Source organism: Ophidiomyces ophidiicola (assembly GCF_022830035.1).
Source record: "Ophidiomyces ophidiicola strain CBS 122913 chromosome Unknown scaffold_29, whole genome shotgun sequence".
In the NCBI taxonomy this organism is placed as follows: Eukaryota; Fungi; Ascomycota; class Eurotiomycetes; order Onygenales; family Onygenaceae; genus Ophidiomyces; species Ophidiomyces ophidiicola.
The window spans coordinates 76,182-96,468 of NW_026054669.1; the positions used below are offsets into that span (position 1 = coordinate 76,182).

The window sequence follows — 20,287 nt, forward strand, 5'->3', positions numbered from 1 at the left end:
TCAGGAAACGCCATCTATAAACCACCGAAGCAATGCAAAAGTAGACTGCCTTCTCATGAATCAATATGACTCTTCTGCCTCTTAGAAAAGCTTTCTATACTCTCCCTTACGCCCCACCCGTCCGCTAGCAGGCCTCGTACATCTTCCAAACCCAACCCACTCATTTCAGGGTAAATCGCCCACACCGACAACCACCCGACAATACAGACGCATGCATAAATCACAAAGGTCCAGCCAGGCGAGATAAATTCCATTAAAGGCAAGAATGTAAGCCCCACAAGGAAATTTGAGCCCCAATTCGTTGCAGTGGCGAGTGCGGAGCCGAGTGATCTGACTTGAAGAGGGAAAAGCTCTGATTGTTGCCACGGAACGTTTCCGAGGCCGGAAGCGAAGGAGGCTGTGTATATGGTGAGGGAGATAAGGATTAAAATGGGTGATAATCGAGGTGGGTCGGTGGCGTTTGGTGGAACGGCTGGGTTTGGAGTTTCTATATTAATGTGGGGGAACGCGACTGCACAAAGAATTAAGGAGAGAGCCATGATTGGAACGGAGTAAAGGAGGATACGCCGACGGCCGATACGGTCTATAAGAGAGAAGGCGAGTAGGGTGAAGAGGAAGTTTGTCACCGCCACGGATAGAGAAGTTAGGGTAGGCGAAGAGAAAGACAGGATATTGAAGATAGTGGCGGAGAAATACATGAGCGAATTGAAACCACAAAGCTGCTGGAAGCCTTGCAACATACAAGCTATGATTAAGGCGCGGCGATTTGCTGGAACTGTGAAGAGTACGTTCCAATTATTTGTTGTTGAGGCCAGCCACCGGGAAAGGGGGCCGTTGGAAGACAAATCACCACAAGAAGTCGATGTGGAATGTTCTTCGTTAATCTCTGCTTCTATATCTCGAATGACTCGATCCACCTCCTGTCTGGCTGTTTCAGTGGTCCCATATACTTTTCCTAAAACTAGGCGAGCTTCGCCGTCATTTCCAGCATTCACGAGCCAGCGCGGGGTTTCTGGGAGGAACATGAGAAGTATGAGCTGAACCAGTGCAGGAAGGGCACCGAGGCCAACCATCCAGCGCCAACCCGAAGTTGTCGTCGAAAGTAACCAGCCAACGACATAAGCAACGACCTGGCCACCTGTGATGAACAGTATGAGAATAGTTACCAATCTGCCCCGAAGCTGTGAAGGGGATAGCTCCGCAATGTATCTAACAAAGATTCAGCGAATAAGACAAATAAGTTCTCTGGAATGATAGCGAGCTACCATGGAATCTGACAAGGGGCTTCACATACAAAGGCGCAATTAAACTTGCCGTTCCAACAGCTAATCCCACCAAGCTGCGGCCAACAATCATACCGCTAACAGTAGAGGTGGCGGCTTGCCATAGGGCACCCAGGATAAACAAGGCATCGGCAATCAAGATAATCGGTTTTCTTCCCAGTTTGTCACCTAGAGTACCAGCCACGGGGCTAGCAATGAGCGCAAACAAGCTAGTACTTGACGTGATCAAGCTTTTGTCCAATGTGGTCAGCTCTCGATGCGACAGGTCCCTTTTGATGGAGACCAACGTCGATGATATGACCCCGGTACTGCCCCCGAGAAAGATAAAAGTCAGGACCAGGGCAAAAAACAGAAGCACCAAAGACAGACGGTTAAGAGTATGATATAAAGTATGTCAATATATTTTTCTGGGTTCTCAAAGAAACATTAGAAAGAAAGAATCGTACTCGTATCCAAATAGAAGGCCACTGATACCAGCTGACAACGTGAGAGCCCAGATGAACCAAGTCCCAGAGGTGGTATAAACCAGTTCATTCAGCCTCCATGAAGCATCTGCATTTTCCTCACGTTGCGGCGAGGCGTGATTCTCTAGGAGTGGAGCGCTGGGGTGATTAGCTTCATCATCCCGGGCGGCGTGCATTTCCTCGAGTTTACTCTTGGAATCTCATATCTAGGATTTCTTCTTTCCTGTAACGTTGTTATTGAACGAAAATGGTGAGTGCGCATTAAAAATTCTTGCAGTTGTTGCCGAACAGCCTGCAGGGTAAGTAACTAACTAGGTGAGAGGTGCCGTGAAGCTCCAAATGTAGTTAATGCTTGGCGCTCGGAGTTTAGATTTCGGGGCGACCGTGGTACGATCACGAACTTGATTAAGGACATATATTTCGAGAAGAATGCTTATTATTATTATCATTATGGTTGTTAGTTCAACTATTTCGAGCTGTCCGCATCTAGACCCTCGGTAGCTACAGTCGCCAGCGAGAGTTAATGGGATGGTTTCTACCAAGTAAAACATATATACTGATTACACAGAGAGACTGATATTCTCGATTATGCATGGAGCGTTAAATATTCATCATTATCGTCGATTAATTTTCATTGCTATGGGCATGGCTACGAGATAATCCAAGGCTTTTAATTAGTTAGTGCTTTTTTTTAATAAAATTCTCGGCCTCAATGCGCCGCGACTACCCCTGCTGCGTTGGCCTGTTCAGAAATTCTCTTCTTATAGGCATTAACATCACCAGGGAATTTCTCTACTGTTCCATTGTCGCAAACCCACAAACTCGTGCAAACATTTTGAAGAAGCGTCACGTCGTGAGATACAATTAATACGCCTCCCTGGAAGTTTTGAAGGGCTTCCGAGAGGGCGTCCATTGCTTCAATATCGAGATGATTGGACGGTTCATCAAGGACAAGAATGTGGGGGTTGGTTAGCGAGATGCACGCAAAAGCCACTCGGGATTTTTGACCACCAGACAATAGTTCAAGTTTTTGAAGGCCAGTCATACCGGTAATACCGAAGCTATAATACGGGTTAGATGATATGCGACAACGGAGGGAAAGATGAGGGCCACGCACGCTCCGAGATGGCGTCTATATTCCTCCTCTGTTTTCCCAGGGTAAGTTTTCGCCATAAAACCAACAGCACTTGTATTCATGTCTAGTGCATCGACATGGTGCTGGGCGAAAAAGCCAATACGAAGTCTGGGGTGCTGAGAAATAAGGCCAGAGGAAGGCTGAAGTTGGCTGGTAAGGAGTTTTAAAACAGTGGTTTTACCGGCACCGTTTGGCCCAACAATACCAATCCTAGAATCCAACTGTACGTCAAGATCAACGTTCCGTAACAATATCTTATCCGGCATGTAACCGAATGTAACATCGGTCATTTGCACGATTGGGGGCGATAATTTTTCAACATCTGGAAACTTGAAATGGACAACATATTCACTCTCAGGGGGAGTGAGCACAGGCATTCGTTCAAGTTTTTTGATTCTTGACTGAGCTTCCGAAGCTTTGGCGGCATTATATCTAAACTTATCAATAAAAGCTATAATAGCTGGGTTAGCCAGGATTTTCCATATTAAACATTGCCACAGTCACATGCCTTGGAGATGCGCTCGTTGAGCCATCTGATTTTCATACTCCCGTTTCGCATTCTTCTTTCGTTCTTCCTTCGTGGCATAGAACGAATCTAGATATGGTTAGTAGGAAGGTTCGCCACAAAGGTGTCGGGTGACAGCTGTACTGACCAAAGTTAGCGCCCCGATAGTAATCCAATCTCTCCGAGTGTTGGTGAATGATGTCCGTGGCAACTTCGTTGAGGAATGCTCTGTCGTGAGACACAACCAAAACGGTGCTTGGGTAAGTTTGTAGGTAATTAGACAAGAACGTGATGGATGGCACATCCAACATGTTCGAAGGTTCTGGGAACTTATTAGATTGACACCTGTCACCCAGACTGTTGGGAGCGTACCGTCCAGAAGCAAAAGATCGGGTTCGCAAAATAGAGCACGAGCCAATGCCAATCGCATACGCCAACCACCAGAGAATGTCTTTGTCGCATACTGCTGCCGCTCCGGGGAAAAGCCTAAGCCAGCGAGGATACTCGCTGCGCGGGGCTCAGCCTTGTCAGATTCCATCTCTGCCAGCTTGGCATGGACATCCGCTAGAGTGACATCCAGAGCTTCTCTTTCCTGATCCAACCGTAGGGCATCCTTCGATGTATCAGCCATGGTCGACCTTTCGGTATCAATAGAAGCCAATTGGGCCGATATTTTCTGCAAGCATATTAGTAATCACATTACAGACATTGTTGTATTTCTGGTTTTGGAAGTAGGCTACCTACATCTTGATCCGCTAAAAGGCGCTTTCGCCAGACATCGGCGTCAAGAACAGCCTGCAAAGCTGGAGTATCGTCACCTTTGATCTATCACGTTTGTTAGTAAGGGGCAGGGGCCCCGTAACGGCACAATCAATTAGGATAGCCTTAGGCTATGTATGCTAACCTCCTGTTCCACGTGAAGAATTGAAATATATGTTGGAATGGCGACTTCTCGCTTGCTAAGCGCACGTAGAAGTGTACTTTTTCCAATACCGTTTTGACCAACCAGGCCGTAGCGTCGTCCATATGCCAAAGTAAGGGACGTATCTGTCAATATACGATTTCCCGCAATAGAGATGTCGATTCCATCGACCTTGACGTCCTTGCTCTTCGTCTGGGAATCCGACCCCAGTTGCAAGGGGTTTACAGCCATGAAGAACTCTTCATACGATTGTGTACTGTCAGGCTCATTGAGTAACTTCGACGCTTCGTACTCAACATTTTTCATAATCTTCTTGTCTTGCTTGGCTCGAATTTTTTTTTCGGCTTTTTCAAGCTTCTTCTTGTCCACCCGAGACTCGACTTTTCGAGTTGCAGCCGCCTCGAGGTCTATGGAGACGCCCGAGAGGCCCAGGGTGGAAGAAATATTGCGCTGAGAGCCTACATGGATGGTCTGGTCCAGCTTCTTTGCCGCAAAGGGCATCTGCCGGCGCTCCGCGTCGACGCCATTGGCGGAGCTCAAGGCGGAGATGAACTTCTCGACCAGATTCCTGATGGCGGCCTCATTCTCGGGGCTAAAGTCACCGGAGGCGGACAAGAGCAGCGACGTCACGGTGTCAGCAGCCTCTGACAGCGGCGACTGATCCACGAGGTCAGCGTCTTCGACATACGCTTTGGAAGCGTGTGTCAGATAGCCCTATGGCGAACGTCAGCGAAGGCCGCATCGGGCGCCGTGTACGTCGTGCACCACGCACCACGGAGTACTCTGATATCACATGATCAATGCCGGGTATGCGCGCCTGGATTTCGGACTCCATCATCGGCAACTCAAAGCAGCGTGCAGAGGCAGCGCGGACAGATCGATGACAGGGCGGATCGGCCGTGGTGTGCCTGTCGGCGCGCGTGGTTGTGCGGGCGTGGCGGCCACGGCGCTGAGTCAGCGGGGGCGGGCTGAATCCTCCGAGCGCGCCCAGACGCCCAGGCAGGGCCAGCGTGGAGAGGGTTAATTTCCCACATCCCCGTCGCGCGGGTTGAGTTTTAAGAATAAACGACGAGGGAATTAGTGTCATGAGCTGGCCAGCTGCGCGGAGGGATTCAGCCCGAGCTGTGGCTTCGGGCTAAGCACGCAACCACGCCCGCGGCCCTGCGTTTCCCTGTTTCGCGCCCACGAGCAGCACGGCCATGCCAGCGGCTGGCCGCCCGCCCTCGTGGGCGATGATGATGATGGCAATGATGACGATGCGCAGTGACCGTCGTCGCCCGCCGTGTAGGAAACCAGTTGGTAGGCGCCAGTGGCCGTCATTGGCGCGGCGGGGAGAGCTGTCGATGATGCGGATGTCGACGTGCTACGGATTCGCCGGCGAGAAGCTTCGCGCAACGCTGGCACGGAGGGGCGCAAGGCTTATTGGCGGGCTCGTCGCGACGGCTCGGTTTGGCGTCAAGAAAAGTCTCAGGGCAAGGGATTGCGCAGCGCGAATCAGCGGCCAGAGCGGGCTGCTGGAGGCCCCGGCCTGGCGTAGGGATGATGCGCTGCAACGATGGCCCGTCCGCGCTGGAGGTGGGCTGCCCGTCGCAACCGCAACAACAAGCCAGCCCAGAGCTCATCGCCAGCGTCATCGCCCGCCCCGAGAGACCACGCGCGGGCACGTCGCCTGGACGCCCGTGTTTCGACGCTTACCGCACTTGAAACCGCCCGCCGGCCTTTAGAGTTGCTCTAAAGCTGGAGATCCCAGACCGGCCGCTCGCTCCAGCTCCCACTAACCCAAGCGACCCCCCCGTCAACAAACCTACCGCTGCGCTTCTCCTCGCTTCGCTCCCAGCGCTTGAACGACAACAACCACCACGGCCTACTAAACTACTGGACCTGCCCGTCGTCAAGCTCGTGCTTAATCGCCACTCCGTGCTCGGCTCCTCTGCCGCCATCGCCAGGAATGCCGGTTCGCCTGCCATTGCTGCTGTGCTGACCACTCCCGTCCGCCAACACGCGCCCGCACAGCACCCGACCAGAATGGCCCATGTAAGGTGACCTCTGGGCCTCCTCCATCGCCAGCCCGTGAACTTCGATGTCGTGCCAGTTGAGACCCCTCTGACCCTGCTCTACACGCAACGATGGAGCATGTATCGACGGTGAGTGTTTCAAGCGCCCTCCCCACGCTACCCAGCCCGCTATGCGCGCGCATGTTTGGCCCTACTCGGTGCCGGCGCTGCCCATCGTGCTGTGCTGCTGCCGCCGACGTCGTCTAGCACCCGTGTTTCCATGGTTCTCCTCGCTGTTGCTAACCGCCTCTCTCCGTCTCTTTTAGCTCTGTGCGGCTGGCACAATTGGCATCGCCGCTACTGGTTTCGCTCTCGGTCGACCCTCGCCGCCAAAACAACGCCCGATGACCGCCCGGAAGAGGCAGTCCCTCCTTACCAGATCATACCATTCCCCCTCAGAGAGTATAGCGGAGCCTCGCCCGGCGACGGCTGCCCACCCTGCTCTCCCTCGCCCAGACTCTTCCCAACCGGAACGCATGGCGCATCCGTTTCAGAGCCAAGAATCGCAAACACTGCCCAACACCCTGCCTTTGAGGCAAGCTGACAGACCTCCCATTCGTCCCCGCCGAAGGACGTATGTTGGGCCCGGAATTAAAATCAGTGAGGGAGATGTCGTGGATGAACTGGAACCTCCCAATAGTAGCCGCCCGTCCTCGTCCTGGGTACGCCGGCTCTCGATCATCACGTCTTCTTTAAATGGCAGCTCGCTTTCGGGATCGCGACCACAATCACCATCAGTTACCGGATCTACTACGCCCTTTTTTCCTTCCAACTATCCTGCCCCTTCTCCCAACAAGCTCGTGAAACGTTCGACATCCTCTCACGGCCCATCGTCCGCACACCGATTACAAAAGTTTGAGCCTGCTACTCTACCTGTGCTGCGGCGACCTGCAACGAGCCACCAACGATCTGCAAATATGCGCCGGCGTTCTTCTACAGATAGCCGGGTAGGCTGCGGTACCCCGAAGTTCACGCCAACAATCCCCTCGACAGAGGAGAACTCGCCACCCACCCCAACTCACAGTAGCTCCTGGCGACCATATTTCAGCAGAGCTCGCTTTTCATATTCATCGGACCGTTCCACTCGGCGCCGTGCCCCCCCATCAAGAAATCGAAATCAATCTCCTCGTCGCCTTGTTGCCCACTCCAATGTTGCGCCTACTTTGCTACTTGCCTCGTCCATCTTGCCTCCTGGCCGAAAAACCAATTCTTCCTCAAACTTGGAACCAATGGCCCGCGAGAGATACTATTCATGGAATGCATCAGAAACTGGAGATGCTGCTTTTGCTAGTCGCTCTAATTCCAAAACCCTGCCCTCAAGTGCCCGTCCCCCTTCGCAAGATGTTTTTCGCGAACCGTTTGCTTCGTCGTGGGAAACTCCGAAGCCTTTACGACGTCAATCTTCGTTCTCCCATGACGATGCGCAGCTTGACACTCCGTCATCGGATTTCTATAGCACCTCCAAGAGCGAAAGGCTTCACGGAAACTCGATACGTGTACGACGACGAGGAAACATCACGGACCCTGATATATTTCGTCGACCAAGTACTTCGTCGCAAGTTGAATTTTCTGCGAGCCGTTTTGATCGAATTGGTGCCGCAGCCGATGAATATGCCCCGAAATCCCGCTTGCGCCATTGTCCGAATTTTACAGATCTCCGATGCGAAGCCCTTAATCCAACCGTGGCTAATCCAGATATTGCAGATATTCGAGCTCGTCAGTCCATTCGCGCCGTTCCCCCAAGCTGCCCCAACTCCCCCGTTCCCGATTCTCCTCGTTCGCTAGCAGGGTCTCCAGCAAGCCCTCGTCATTCAGCTGCAGCATCGGACCCTGCATCTACACTAATTGGGTCCGATAATGATATTAAAGTCTTCAGTTCCGGTGAGGACGATGATACTGACTTCCAAAGTGACATCGGTTTTGATTCATTCCCTACTCGTGTAGCAGGTAGTAGCAAGGCAAATCGTCGTGGGCCTCGTATTGAGACCATATTCGACCAGTCAGTCTCTGCACCCAATCTGGTCTCCCTTCAAGCAGAAAATTATCCCATTGGCTTTGCGGCGAACAGATCTCTGCCTTTTTTTCCACACGATAAACGACTTCCCAACCTTGAAAGGCACACCCCATCTCCTCGATTGAAGTTTCCAGAGCGACCGGGTCAAGAAATTCGCCTGGTATCTAATTCGCCACAGCCGCAGTATTCAAGAGGCCTACCAAAGATCCAAAGTATGGATGAGTTTCAAGATGAAATGGATGCTTGTGCTTCGCTTGATGAACAGCCGATTCCCAACTTTGAAGCCTCAAATGCTGAATTATTGTCTACCTTGAGCAGCCCTAAGGCAACTGATCTACGGCCTCTTTCTTCAGCAACACTAGGTGAAGATTGTGAGAAAAGCTCACGACTCTGTCTCTACGATTGGTCCGAACAGCAAAAGGTCAAGAAGGATGAACAGGGTTCTGAACCCCGCCCAAGGACCTCTCATATTGACCAGCTTCTTAATCTGCGTGGGGGTAGAACTGTGCTTCGACGCACCTCAAGTTCTCTTCATCTTAGAAGCCAAAGTGTGCCGATATCCAGAGATCCGAATGTACCAAAAGAAACGAGCGCTGCAAAGAAATTTGCAACTTGGGGATTAGGCAATAAAGGAGCTAGTGAGGAGTGGGATGGGGATTTCGATTTCGAGGACAACGATCGACCAAGTCAAGCCAACCCTTTCGAGAAATGCCAGAGTAAAAGCGATAAAAACCAAACCGTCAGAGTCCCTCAGGCTATTATGGAACGCCAGGAGAGTGTTTATGGCCAATTCAGTCACGTCCAAGAGCTCACTGTGCTGGTTGAAGAGCTCAAGCTGCTCCGAGCGCGGGCGAGGGCAATGCATATAATCGACGGTCCCGCTAGTGACTTGTGGAAAGAAGCTCAAGGGATTATTAGTTTGGCCACTTTCGAAGAGGAGGACAACGAACGCGAGTTGAGAATGAGACGGTCAACCTCATCTCTCACGTTTAGCTTGGAAGATTTTGAAATCGAGTCGGGGACCGATAAAAGGCTAGCTGGATTAAATGATAATTTAGCTATAGCTGATGATGACAGCTTTGTCTCCGAACTTCCCCCGCCTCCGCGGAACGGCAAACAGCACTACCGTCCTCGTACGGATTCATCCACCAAAGCGAAGTTTGTTCTTGATACCATACATCGCGAAAGAAAATTACGTGAAAATGTCCACCCCAGGACAAGTATTGACGGCCAACAAAAGCTTGCATTTGATACACAGTCCCTTCGTGATCTCGTCGTTCGCGCCGGCGTCGTGACGCGGGCATTGAAAGACGTCGTCCGGAAGGCCGAGGGAGTCTGCCTGCCTCTTGAGACTGACCATCGCAACACCCCCGATCCCCCCTTCAGCAAGATCTTCAACCAGCCGCGAGGCGATTCCGTTATGCTCGGCATTCATTCCTGAGAACCCTCTTATTCTATTCTTGTTTTTCTTGATTCGAGGCATGATGGTTCTCCTGCGATGCTTTTCTGCTTCAGTAATGAGAATGACGTCTACGACCATACGATTTCCACGGCGTTTTATTCATCGCTTAATCCAGAGACGACTGCAACCTACGCATGCTCTTCCGTTAACCCGAGTCTTTTTATGTTTACTATTATTGTATCAAGCTCACACCGATCATTGCCTCTTTTTTCTTCTGCGTCATTTCTCTTGCCTGCATTTGCTCAAGCGATAGCTCCTTCGGCTCCTGATTTCGATTTTCTATTGTAATTTCCGGATTTTGAAGCGTTTAGATGCCCTTGGCTTGCCAGAAGCATCCGACTCATTTTCCCGTCCTAAGATCTACTATTCTCAGTTCTTCAACTCTCCTGCAGTCATCAGCAGTGGTAGCTGAAACACCCTTCCTCCGGTACCTAACATTCCCGATAATAGCGGTCGATTCTCTTTTTCCTTTGTTACACATGGCGGGGATGCCAGTTTTATATGAATTTTTATTGCCCCGGGTTTTTAATTTTGTTCCATAACTGTGACTATTGTTTTTTCCTTGCATTTCGTTTACTGTTTTCTTTTCTCCTTCCTGTCAAAAGCCTTGCTACTAGTTTGATAGACGCCAAAAGTCATGCCTGGGCTACTTGGCCCATGCTGGTTTTGATTTCGATGTACTTTAGCCATGTCGAGTTTTCGCAGGGAAAGAAAACAACCGAGCCATACAATATTGGATTCCATTAATCAGTCCGAAACTTTACATTCCTATGATTCTCTGTAGTATTCTGGCCAAGTCAGGCTTCCATGGAATGTCCCCAAAGGTTGACTAGACGGAATTTATTACGTCCTGCACGGAAGTGCACGCCTTCGGGACGGTTAAGAAAGCACCTGACGCAGTGGCTGAACTAACTAACTACGTGTGTACTTCGTAATCCGCACTCCGTCCAGAGTAGTAGCTAGAATCGCATCCTCCCTGTGGATACATGAGGTGGCACAACAATCTCCAAGCTCTTAGCATAGCATATTGAATCCTTTCTCGCACAGTCCCTACATGTGTATATATCAAGACCCACCGGGCCCAAATTCGGTGCAAATGAGCGATACCAGGTCTCGGTCCAGCAGAGATGATAATTTGCGGGTTATTGCGTGGCCAAAAACCCGCTGTTGGCTTGGCTCTGGTGGTGGTGGACAGGCATGCCTTGACACCTCAGTGCTTAGGCAAACCTTGCACAACACCACTTATAACAATGCCATTATTATTGTCTAGAGATTACCACATTGGCTAGCTAGTTAGTAGCTGGTGCCTGTGTTGTTTTTTGGCGTCATAATGTTAATTGCTATGGCAATATCCAAGGAGTCTTAAGTTAACTACTCCTCTGGTGTTCCTATGTTGCTTGTGTTGTCGCCAATTCTGAGAAATGTTGATCTAAAAACACTCTTCCCTTCAATGGGCACAATAGATTCTGTTGATATCATATTGCGTCCTTGAGCAATCTAATCTGAATGAAGTCTTGATCACTCTTTTTAAGGAACAGTGTCAATGTTTTTCTTCATTTGTTTCTTCTTGCATGTTGCCATCTACAGGTCTTGTAGAATAACCGCTGCAATATGCCAGTAGTCCCTCTGTCTGTTCAAATGGGCCGGGCTTATCCATATCAGGGTCCTTTTTTGTGGCTACCTAGAGAGGTGGAGTGCCTCTTTTTCCGGGACATTTTAGCTCTAATATCTGATGATTTTTGCTTTATACCCGGCTCTAGATCGTGCAGGAGATCGCTTGCTATTTAATCGACGACAAGGACCTTGTCAGCTTGATAAAAACATGCAAGTATTTTGCAGAGACTCTTTCCCCGCCGGGGTCTGGAATTTGGCGCGAATTGTTTTTGGAGAAATATGACCCGCCACCTCCAGACAAGTCGTCTCTGGAAATAAAAAGGGAATACCAATTTCGACATATTATTCTCAGCAAGGCTGTCAATTTTGGAAATGGCGAGGGTGAAAGAGAGAGTTTGTGGCTTCAGTGCATGTCGACTCTCATGAATGGTATTTGGCTCTAATAAAACACACCTGTTCTCAGCTAACTTCGATATTCAGAAAGCTTTAGATGGTATGCAGAGGAATGGTTTCAAGATGCAATATTCTCGCACAATCTTCATGTCATTCAACAGAATGTTGAGAATAATGATTTCCTTCATCGCCCTACAGTTGGGTATAACCTACGAGAACCGGTTAAACCCAGCGAATCGTTTCTGGCTATTCAGATATGTCTAACACATTTGGCATTGCGTCTGGATTCTCCTTTTCGTTCTTCGCGCAAAGATTACGATATTTCGATTGCGTATGGAATCGGCACAGGCCGCCGCCGGTTGGCGCTGTTCCAAGGCGAATATTTTGATCTGGAACAGCTTTTACACATCAGAAATTTCTGGAAGCACCATTTGACCAGTCGGGAAGAGTATACATTCAACTCAGCTTTTAGGTGGTATGAACTACGCCCTCATCCTTGGGACGTCAATTTTGAAAGGAGGCTTATTGTAGGCCCATCATGGGGAGGCTACTATTGTGTGTGAAGATTGCCTTCTATCTACTTAAATGCATATACTATGCTATTGCTAATTCGTTGGCAGCTTGCATTCATCCCTATATGGGAAAGGAAGACCTCATAGACCGACAGGGTTGTGCAGATTTCTCGACACATTGGGACAAAATTCCTTTTGTGGTACGTAGTGACAATTATCATGCATTATTGTATATTGGAAGTTGAAATTTACCTCAATAGCGCCTTGATCTTGAATGCCCTTTAAAGGATCAATTCTGGCCGAGTCTATTTGCAAAAGCATTTCCGGCGTTGCCTTGTGTTACAACGTTTAATCGGCACTACATCTACGGCAGACAATATATTGCGGGCGAAGAAGATGATTACTATTGTATCACCGGAATGGTTGAGTACCTTCCAGGTAGACAGGGAGGCTTTCCTGAATGGCGGCGAGTGTGCTTTGTAATATTCGAGCCTACAGAAGAGGAGCAAGAACTTCGCCAGGAACTAGGCCGCGGGGAAAAATGGGAACCCCAAAGTTGGGACGACTTTGAGTGGGCATCGGGATATGAAGGCGTTTTGATCCCTGGTGGAAGGATAATGCTGGGAAGATGGAAGGATATGCTTTCGACGTGCGAATGGGAGGGCGGACCTTTTCTTCTCTGGGAGATTCACTAAATGGAAGAGCGAGGAAGATATTTTAGTGTAACAAAGTAATTCCAGGGCCTGCTTAATTCTTGACCTTCGGGTGATTTAGGAATACTCCAAAGAAATAAGAAAAGGGTCATGAACAGATGTTTGAGGGTGAATCATCGTTATCATCACTAAAAGTGTCGACGCCTTATTTCTGGAATTTATGCCTTCTAACGAGAGTTAACAATCTACTCTGTTGGTGTATACTTTGTGTCCAATAATTACTTTGATATTTTATTCTTCGATATCCTTCACCTTTTCCCACGAGCCTTTAAGATTCTCCTTCCACAAACTGACTTTGTTATCGCCACCACTAACAGCCAAAATATTCCCACTGAGACTCCAAGAGACACGCCAAATCACAGCATCAAACTCCAACTGATGGCTTTTCCATTCATTAGGATTTGAAGCGTCAGAAGTCCAGATTCGGACAGTCTTGTCTTGAGAAGCGGAGGCAATGTATGATCGTGAAAGAATGCTTGGTGACCAAGAAACATCCCGAACCCAGTCCGTGTGGCCCTCAAGGACATTAGAGGTGGTATAACTCTTCGTTTCGGGGCTGTAGAGCCATTAGAGAGATGTAGAAAGATGGGAAGGGCTAGCGCATACTTAAAATCCCAGATCTTGACCAAATTGTCACTTCCACCAGTCACAAATCGACGAACTTGTCCCGGGTTTGGTGTTGTGCTAATTATTGACCCAGGAGTAGCGGCCGGGGCCCAGCTCACGGAGTTCACACCCATACCGTGGGCGTGAAAGATTTGATGGGTCCAGCTATTATCACGGAATTCTAATACGCTGACATGTCCATCTGATGAGGCGCATGCGAGAACACAGCCGATTTCATGTGGCGCCCAGGAAATCATGTTTACGGAAGCGGTGTGGAGGGAAAAATCGAAGACCCGACTCCAGGAGCTGCCTGTGGCGGCGGCGGAGCCTTGTTCGCGCCAAATAAGAACCTTTCCATCGTAAGATGAAGATGCAAGGATAGTGCCGAACTTGGGATGGGCCTAGAAAGGCAATTCTAGTCAATATATATTGGTGATATTTGGAGCAGTTCGACTATTCATACCCAGGCAACACACCACACTGCACCTTCATGTCTTCAGGGAGTTAATAACAAAGCCTTTAAAGCCAGAAGAAAAAAATTCTCATAGACATCTCTCACCCCTTTAACGTTTCGACAAGTCGATGTGTGTCGCTCTCTAGTTCAAATATTTTTATCGTTTTGTCTGAGGAGCAAGTCGCCAATCTGCGCCCATAGTAATCGATGCCAGCATCATGCTACCGGAGGGTCAGAGAGTGTAGGATTCGAGGAGAAATATCAAAGCTTCGAGGGAGGTTGGTGCAAAAACAACATACAATCATATCATCATGGCCGGAGTTGGTTATGACTTGGGCCTGCAATCGTGAGTGAGAAAGGCGTCAGTTTGATGATTGCGAAGGCTGTGGGAGGGGATATCATACCATTTTGATGACAATGGGCGCAATTAAATTAGGACAGAGGCGTAGGGACTCGTAGTGACTATCAGAGGACAACGGGCGAGAGCAGTGCTGGTTGCTGGAGTTGATCAGAATAGCTGGCCGCAAGTCGCGAACGAGCCACGCTTCCAGCCCCTAGGAAGATCTAATCTTATCAATCGCGGAAATCGGATTATCTAAAAGCCGGTAGCTAGTTACCTTTGAGCGCCGCGCGAGCGGCTCAACTTGACGAAATCTTACAAAGATGCTGACCCGAAAACATCAATCCTGACCGGGTCTGTACCGTGAGCACCCATAGAGTGGGCTAGAGCTTGTAGTATTATGTTCAACTAGTCGAGAAAAATAGAATGTGGTTTCTCCACTAAGTATTCCGTAAACGAGAAGCAAAGATTAATGCTTGTGTGACATGGTTATTCGTCGAACCGTATCGCTTGTATATTTAGGCGGTTTCGTATTATCAGTCATTAATAAACCCCATGGCATGCTATGTAGCATAAAGGGCCTCAAAAACTCAGAGCTTCTAAGGGCCAGCCAGTGGACCTACCCCAAATTTCCATGTCAATATAATACATGTTCCAGACATTCATCGCCCCATAATCCTTATAAATCTGACTCCAACAAACCCATCATATGCCGGTTCCCAGAATACCAGTCTTCCAGTGACTGTGCCATGTCGATGTCAAAAAGCCCCTGTAGAGGATCTTCCTCGTTATTACCTCCAACATCAGTGATTCCTTTTGGAATAAATGGTGCTAATGGGGGCCCAAGTCCTAGGGCGTTGAGATAGCTATCAAACTGGTTCCCAGGGTTCACTGCGAGTTGGCAATCCTGTAGCTCATTTCCATTCCCAGCTTCAAGGATCTTGGCATTCACGTACACCTTTGCGACCTGATAAAATACCATACAAAGACGGTACAGACGCTCAGCACCTTCAGAGACTTTCCCTGCAGATTGGAGATTCGTTGCAACATCTCCAAGTAGCCTCAAGTCATCTAGGTCTCCCGAAGCAACGATATGGCAGAATATTACCAGAAACGGGACGAATGGACATTGTAAAAGGGTCCTGGAATCCATTTAAGTAAATATATAAGCGAATAAAACAAAGAAAATGATAAAAAATACGCAAGGGCGCGGATGAACATACCAATCTACATAACCTTTCAGGATGTAAGTGTCCTTTTCGTTGAATGCCAGCATAACTTGCTGATGCAGCTGCATAGCATTTCGAGCAGCTTCGACACAACCAATGCTCAGGCCAGAGGGAGTCTCCGGCGGTTGCGTCGGCGGCAAAACACGGTAAACTAAGGTTAGAAGTAGATAGTAACTCAGATCGGCACTTGGTCCCATCCATTGAAAGAAAAAACTGTGGTGCGCTAGACCAAGATCACACCGAGTGAATTGACTTCTCCAATTTTTGATTTCCTCCTCTAGCGCTCGAGCTTTCTTTAGGCGAGACGCTGCACTATCGCATAATGCTTGGGCAGAGAATAAATGCTCGTAGACTCTGCCCACAATCCTGCTTAAGTCAAGCCAGGATTCGTAAAGTATACGCCATGGGCGCACGCCTGAATCGATGGGCAGGTCAGGATATTCCACAGATATATCATAATCTTGCAGAGTGGAAGTCCGGCCTAGGCATAGGGACATATTTTTATCCATAAGGTATATGAACCAAAAGACTCCCTTTTTAAGCGTAATGTTAACCGAGTCTTCCCCGTTGCCATCCTTTTTAATAGACGCTCGGTGGTATCCTAAGCTTTGGCACATCCGGGCAGCCACGGCTGTGAAGTTCCAACACAGTGAAATTTTTGAGAGCTCTGTTGCATGAAAGGCCTTACTACTGTTAGTGACCAGTGATACACCATAATGTATCTGAGAAAACGCACTCCTAGGGCTAATGCCAAAATATTATCATAGCTCGGCTCCACAAATAAGTCAAAGGTGCTGATAACAGTTTCAAAATTCAGCTTGCATAGGTCGGAATACTCTTCAAATTTATCCTTTAGGGAGTCATTTTCGCCATAATAAGTGTACTCCCTGAAAAGATATGATAGAATACAGTTGACGGTGGCAAATTGTGCACTTGAGTACTCCTCTGTGCAGAAGTATAGGTCTTTGCAGAGCTGTGTAAAATACGGTAAATCCATCAATGGGAGAGTGAGGAAAAAGACCGGGTAGTGCCCTGTGGCGAATCAGTCAGTGCCCCTTGGTTCGAGGGCGCGGGGAGCATCCGCATTCGACGATACCTTTTGAAAGACGAAGCATGGAGAGAACAACATCGAGCGGTGGCAGTTCTAGTTGGGATAGGTCAAGTTTATTTCCAGGTTTCTGACTGGGAAACCGTAGGGTATGAATGCTAGGCGAAGGGCGAGTCTGTGTCTCCACAATATCCCGCAAGGACGACAAGGCTTGTTTCATGGCTGGATTCTGCTCTATGTTTGGGCTGCTTCCCATTTGTTTTTCGAAAATAGCGCTGGCGAGCACAGAATGGGTGCTAAGTGCTGATTCTCCTTCAAAATGTGCACTGGGTGTGGCTGCTTCTGGCTCCTGAATGGTCGGGCACAATCTTGTACTGTCATTTTGCCGTGAAGAGCTAGCCGAGTGCGGGGGGCTAGGGTGAGATTTGGTAGAGGTTGGAATGGAGAGTGCAAGGTCTTGTAGAAGACGCTCAATACCCGATAGCCTCTCGTCTATTGCCTCAATTTTCTTCTCACTGAGGTGTAATCGAATTGTTAGCTGACCGCTATTAAGCCGACTTGACCACACAGAGAAGTGCATACTATTGGTGGGAAATCAAGACCCTCTGTCGCTGCTCCTTAGCACGTGGGGAGGTTCGACAAGCGGATTTCGCCAGCCGGCAATTGGAACAGGGTGAGGCTCTGTCGCATTTGATCTACATTACATAGACGGGCTTTTAGCAACCATTCGCCCTAAATGCTCATGTACAGTAACTCTGGCGCCCTGACCTTGCGGATGCGGCAATTGTCGCACTGTTAGATTGATTGTTAGCAGATATAATAATCCGCATTCGCTTGCTGGTTCTCAAGGAAACACTTGCCGCACGAGAGCTTGTGGCATAATTTTCGTTGGGAGCATCGGTACCTCTGCCATCCGAATCCATTATGGACCTGGGCCCAAGTGCTCTGTTGCTTGCATCAAGGAAGAAACCCAGCCTCGAGATGCTGCTGCCTGGACAGGCATGGTGCAAAGATAAGCCGGCTCGCGCTTATTCACGCACGGTCCAGTTGCAAGGTTTATTAGTGGCGGCTCGACTCAAGCGGAGGTTGTGGGCCAAGAAGCTTTGCAGCACCAGGGACAGCTTGTCTGCTCTTGGGCGTACGAATAGCACCAGCTTGTAGCACATAAGGTGAGGAGGCCGTGCATGTTATTGATCGATCCTTCAACGTTGACCACGGCCAGGCGAGTTCAAGGCCGGTGGCGTCATCGGCAATAACATCTCGGAGAAATAAAGAACCGAAGCCGGAATCCATCGGACATCGTTATGGGAAGTTATATTCGGACATAGACAGGAAAAATGGCGATAGGTAAAGGGTGATATTTACGGGAATACATAAGTCAAGTCTTTTTACTAGCACATAACTAACTAGTTGTTCTCTTCGCAGTCTAGCGAAAGAAATTGGCTATGTTGACTCGGAGAGCGTGTCTTGCTATAACTGCCCTGAGTACGGCGCTCTGTACTTCACTACCGATAATCAGTGGCTATTATGGAGTTAAAGAGGAGCAAAAAGCCAGGGCTATACCTGCCCCTGGTGATATGCTTCTTAAAAGACCTTGCGATTGGCTCCCGGTCGCTTGTCTGCTGCACACGCGGATCATCGATGGCCCGTGGGAGGCTGCAAGCCTAGGATCCCATTGCTAAAATACGGGGTATCCAGCCTTCGATGATTAATTTAGACCGTGCTGTTACTTTGACCCCTTACAGAAGCAAGTCCACTATGTATTTGCTTTAAACTCATGCTATTGGAGATCCAATTAATACGCAAACTGGATGGATACTTCTCAGACTGTCGCCACCTGGCTTTCTCTGGCTGCCACAGTGATTGGATTGGGCTCCATTGTCACTCAATTCAGAAGTTTTATCGATGAGACAGACCCTTTCTATTCCCTTCGTGATGCTCGTCATTTGGGCAGATGGAAACTTCGCCAGCTCCAAATTCCATGGTATCGCATTATTAAACCACCCCCTATCGGCCCTATAATCACTGCCAGCCTTCCGGATGGATTATGTGGAAGGCGGACAGTATTTGTTAGTCGCCTGCCACTGGGCGAACCCTCTGGGAGGGCTGCATGGTCGCTCGTCCTTTCAGTTATTCACGCCTCTCCTGGATTTGTGGAACAGTTGCAGCAGCCACGTTTCGAAGTAACCTCCGAAAAAGACATTGGCACTGTTTCCCACTGCACCACTATCGGGGTCGAGCCTATGTCTATTTTCTCCGACAGCACCTGGGATAACCTCCCTCTCCAAACTTTGGTTAAGCACAAGCTCACCACCTGCACTGTCATCTCTCGCACGACTCTCATTGCCTTATTTTGTGTGACAAATGCACGGCCCGTATTCCAACATAGCGATGCTGCTGGATTTCGCGCCGCATATGCATGCTACTGTGGATAGTGGCGTGTGGAGTGGCCCCTTGGTGAGATTGCGCGTGTTCATTTTGGTGCACATGACTCCCATTCATTCTCCAAAGACGTTTATCCTTTGAAGTTTGAAAGAAGAGTGGATAAGTGTTTGCAAATGTTAGCTGGAGTGGTAGATGCTGCGGCACCCATCTCCTTCAAATGTGCCTTCCCCGAACGGAAGCCTGGAGGGAGCTGGATCTTGAGATACACGATTCGCGGGTTTGGTGGTGCACATGGGGGAAGGCACCTCTACAATATGATAGGTGGCGATGTGAAGAAGGTAGACTTTCTCTTCATGAAAGCGATAAGTGCGGATCCTGAGGAATTGAGGGATACCACGATGCTTTATCTTCCTAGTAGCCAGGGCCACCACGATGGTGTGATTTTATATGTCCCCGAAAACGAGTCTACTATTCTTAATAAAGCATTGGATTTTCTGCCTTGGACACTCCTTTCTTGGTCGATCCATCGTGGCTTGCGTGATATTCTTACTGCGTTTGCAAAAAAGAGAATGGACTTACACCGAGGTCATTTAGCAGATACTCTTCGCGCTGTCGTCGCCAAATATCCGGAAAGGCTTGAAGCTAGGGGATGGGATTCTCAGTTTGTCAGGGAAGAAATGGCAGACATGGCCGCAGGTGCAGTGGCTGCGGGCAGTGGAAACTCTGGGGATATGGTCCGAATTGTGACCGACATAGCACTGGTTATGTGGGACGGGTCGACCGCAGAGCTTGACAGAACTTCTTTTTGGGGATACCCAACGTCTACACATTCATCGCCTGTCCTTACTTCCATGGCTGTTGTCGCCCTCATCAAGTGCTTCGTTCTCAAATGGAGCAATGATCTGGATTATCAGATGTACCATAATCTACCACTGGAGCTGTATCTAGGGTAGATTTTATAGATAATCCATTGTGGCGTGTGGACTACTGACTAAGTCTTGGAATAATATGGGCCATCGCTTGCTAGCCGTTCTCGGCATGACCACGGGATCAAGATAATTAGCTTGGGTGGCTATTTGGCTGCTCTGACATATAATATGCAAGAGTCAATTCGTTGATCAGCTATATATCCAAGGCTAAGTCAACAAAAAGGC

The 20,287-nt window shown here is 49.0% G+C and overlaps 7 protein-coding genes across 7 annotated transcripts; 3 read left to right on the forward strand and 4 right to left on the reverse strand.

The window, feature by feature from the left end:
- Window positions 1-53: 53 nt before the first annotated feature.
- Window positions 54-1,923, reverse strand: LOZ57_005545 (uncharacterized protein; the record flags this gene model as incomplete). The annotated part of the gene is made up of 3 exons (XM_049254574.1): window positions 54-1,209; window positions 1,295-1,591; window positions 1,730-1,923. 3 exons carry the CDS (start codon window positions 1,921-1,923, stop codon window positions 54-56), a joined length of 1,647 nt encoding a protein of 548 aa, XP_049106399.1.
- Window positions 1,924-2,456: 533 nt separating this feature from the next.
- GCN20 (ATP-binding cassette, regulator of translational elongation) lies at window positions 2,457-5,144 on the reverse strand (the record flags this gene model as incomplete). The annotated part of the gene is made up of 8 exons (XM_049254575.1): window positions 2,457-2,808; window positions 2,865-3,314; window positions 3,387-3,477; window positions 3,536-3,709; window positions 3,760-4,063; window positions 4,132-4,212; window positions 4,292-5,023; window positions 5,082-5,144. The coding sequence occupies 8 exons, from the start codon at window positions 5,142-5,144 to the stop codon at window positions 2,457-2,459; spliced, it is 2,247 nt and encodes a 748-aa protein (XP_049106400.1).
- Window positions 5,145-6,334: 1,190 nt separating this feature from the next.
- LOZ57_005547 (uncharacterized protein) lies at window positions 6,335-9,818 on the forward strand (the record flags this gene model as incomplete). Its single annotated transcript, XM_049254576.1, has 2 exons — window positions 6,335-6,343; window positions 6,630-9,818. 2 exons carry the CDS (start codon window positions 6,335-6,337, stop codon window positions 9,816-9,818), a joined length of 3,198 nt encoding a protein of 1,065 aa, XP_049106401.1.
- Window positions 9,819-11,450: 1,632 nt separating this feature from the next.
- LOZ57_005548 (uncharacterized protein) lies at window positions 11,451-13,053 on the forward strand (the record flags this gene model as incomplete). The annotated part of the gene is made up of 5 exons (XM_049254577.1): window positions 11,451-11,528; window positions 11,600-11,882; window positions 11,934-12,401; window positions 12,467-12,558; window positions 12,619-13,053. 5 exons carry the CDS (start codon window positions 11,451-11,453, stop codon window positions 13,051-13,053), a joined length of 1,356 nt encoding a protein of 451 aa, XP_049106402.1.
- A 249-nt stretch (window positions 13,054-13,302) lies between these two features.
- SEC13 (GTPase-activating protein S13) lies at window positions 13,303-14,538 on the reverse strand (the record flags this gene model as incomplete). Its single annotated transcript, XM_049254578.1, has 6 exons — window positions 13,303-13,627; window positions 13,678-14,078; window positions 14,141-14,171; window positions 14,237-14,352; window positions 14,431-14,469; window positions 14,536-14,538. 6 exons carry the CDS (start codon window positions 14,536-14,538, stop codon window positions 13,303-13,305), a joined length of 915 nt encoding a protein of 304 aa, XP_049106403.1.
- A 612-nt stretch (window positions 14,539-15,150) lies between these two features.
- On the reverse strand, window positions 15,151-17,671 carry LOZ57_005550 (uncharacterized protein; the record flags this gene model as incomplete). The annotated part of the gene is made up of 5 exons (XM_049254579.1): window positions 15,151-15,613; window positions 15,695-16,383; window positions 16,437-16,732; window positions 16,797-17,263; window positions 17,517-17,671. 5 exons carry the CDS (start codon window positions 17,669-17,671, stop codon window positions 15,151-15,153), a joined length of 2,070 nt encoding a protein of 689 aa, XP_049106404.1.
- Window positions 17,672-18,559: 888 nt separating this feature from the next.
- On the forward strand, window positions 18,560-20,086 carry LOZ57_005551 (uncharacterized protein; the record flags this gene model as incomplete). Its single annotated transcript, XM_049254580.1, has 2 exons — window positions 18,560-19,069; window positions 19,184-20,086. 2 exons carry the CDS (start codon window positions 18,560-18,562, stop codon window positions 20,084-20,086), a joined length of 1,413 nt encoding a protein of 470 aa, XP_049106405.1.
- Window positions 20,087-20,287: the final 201 nt, after the last annotated feature.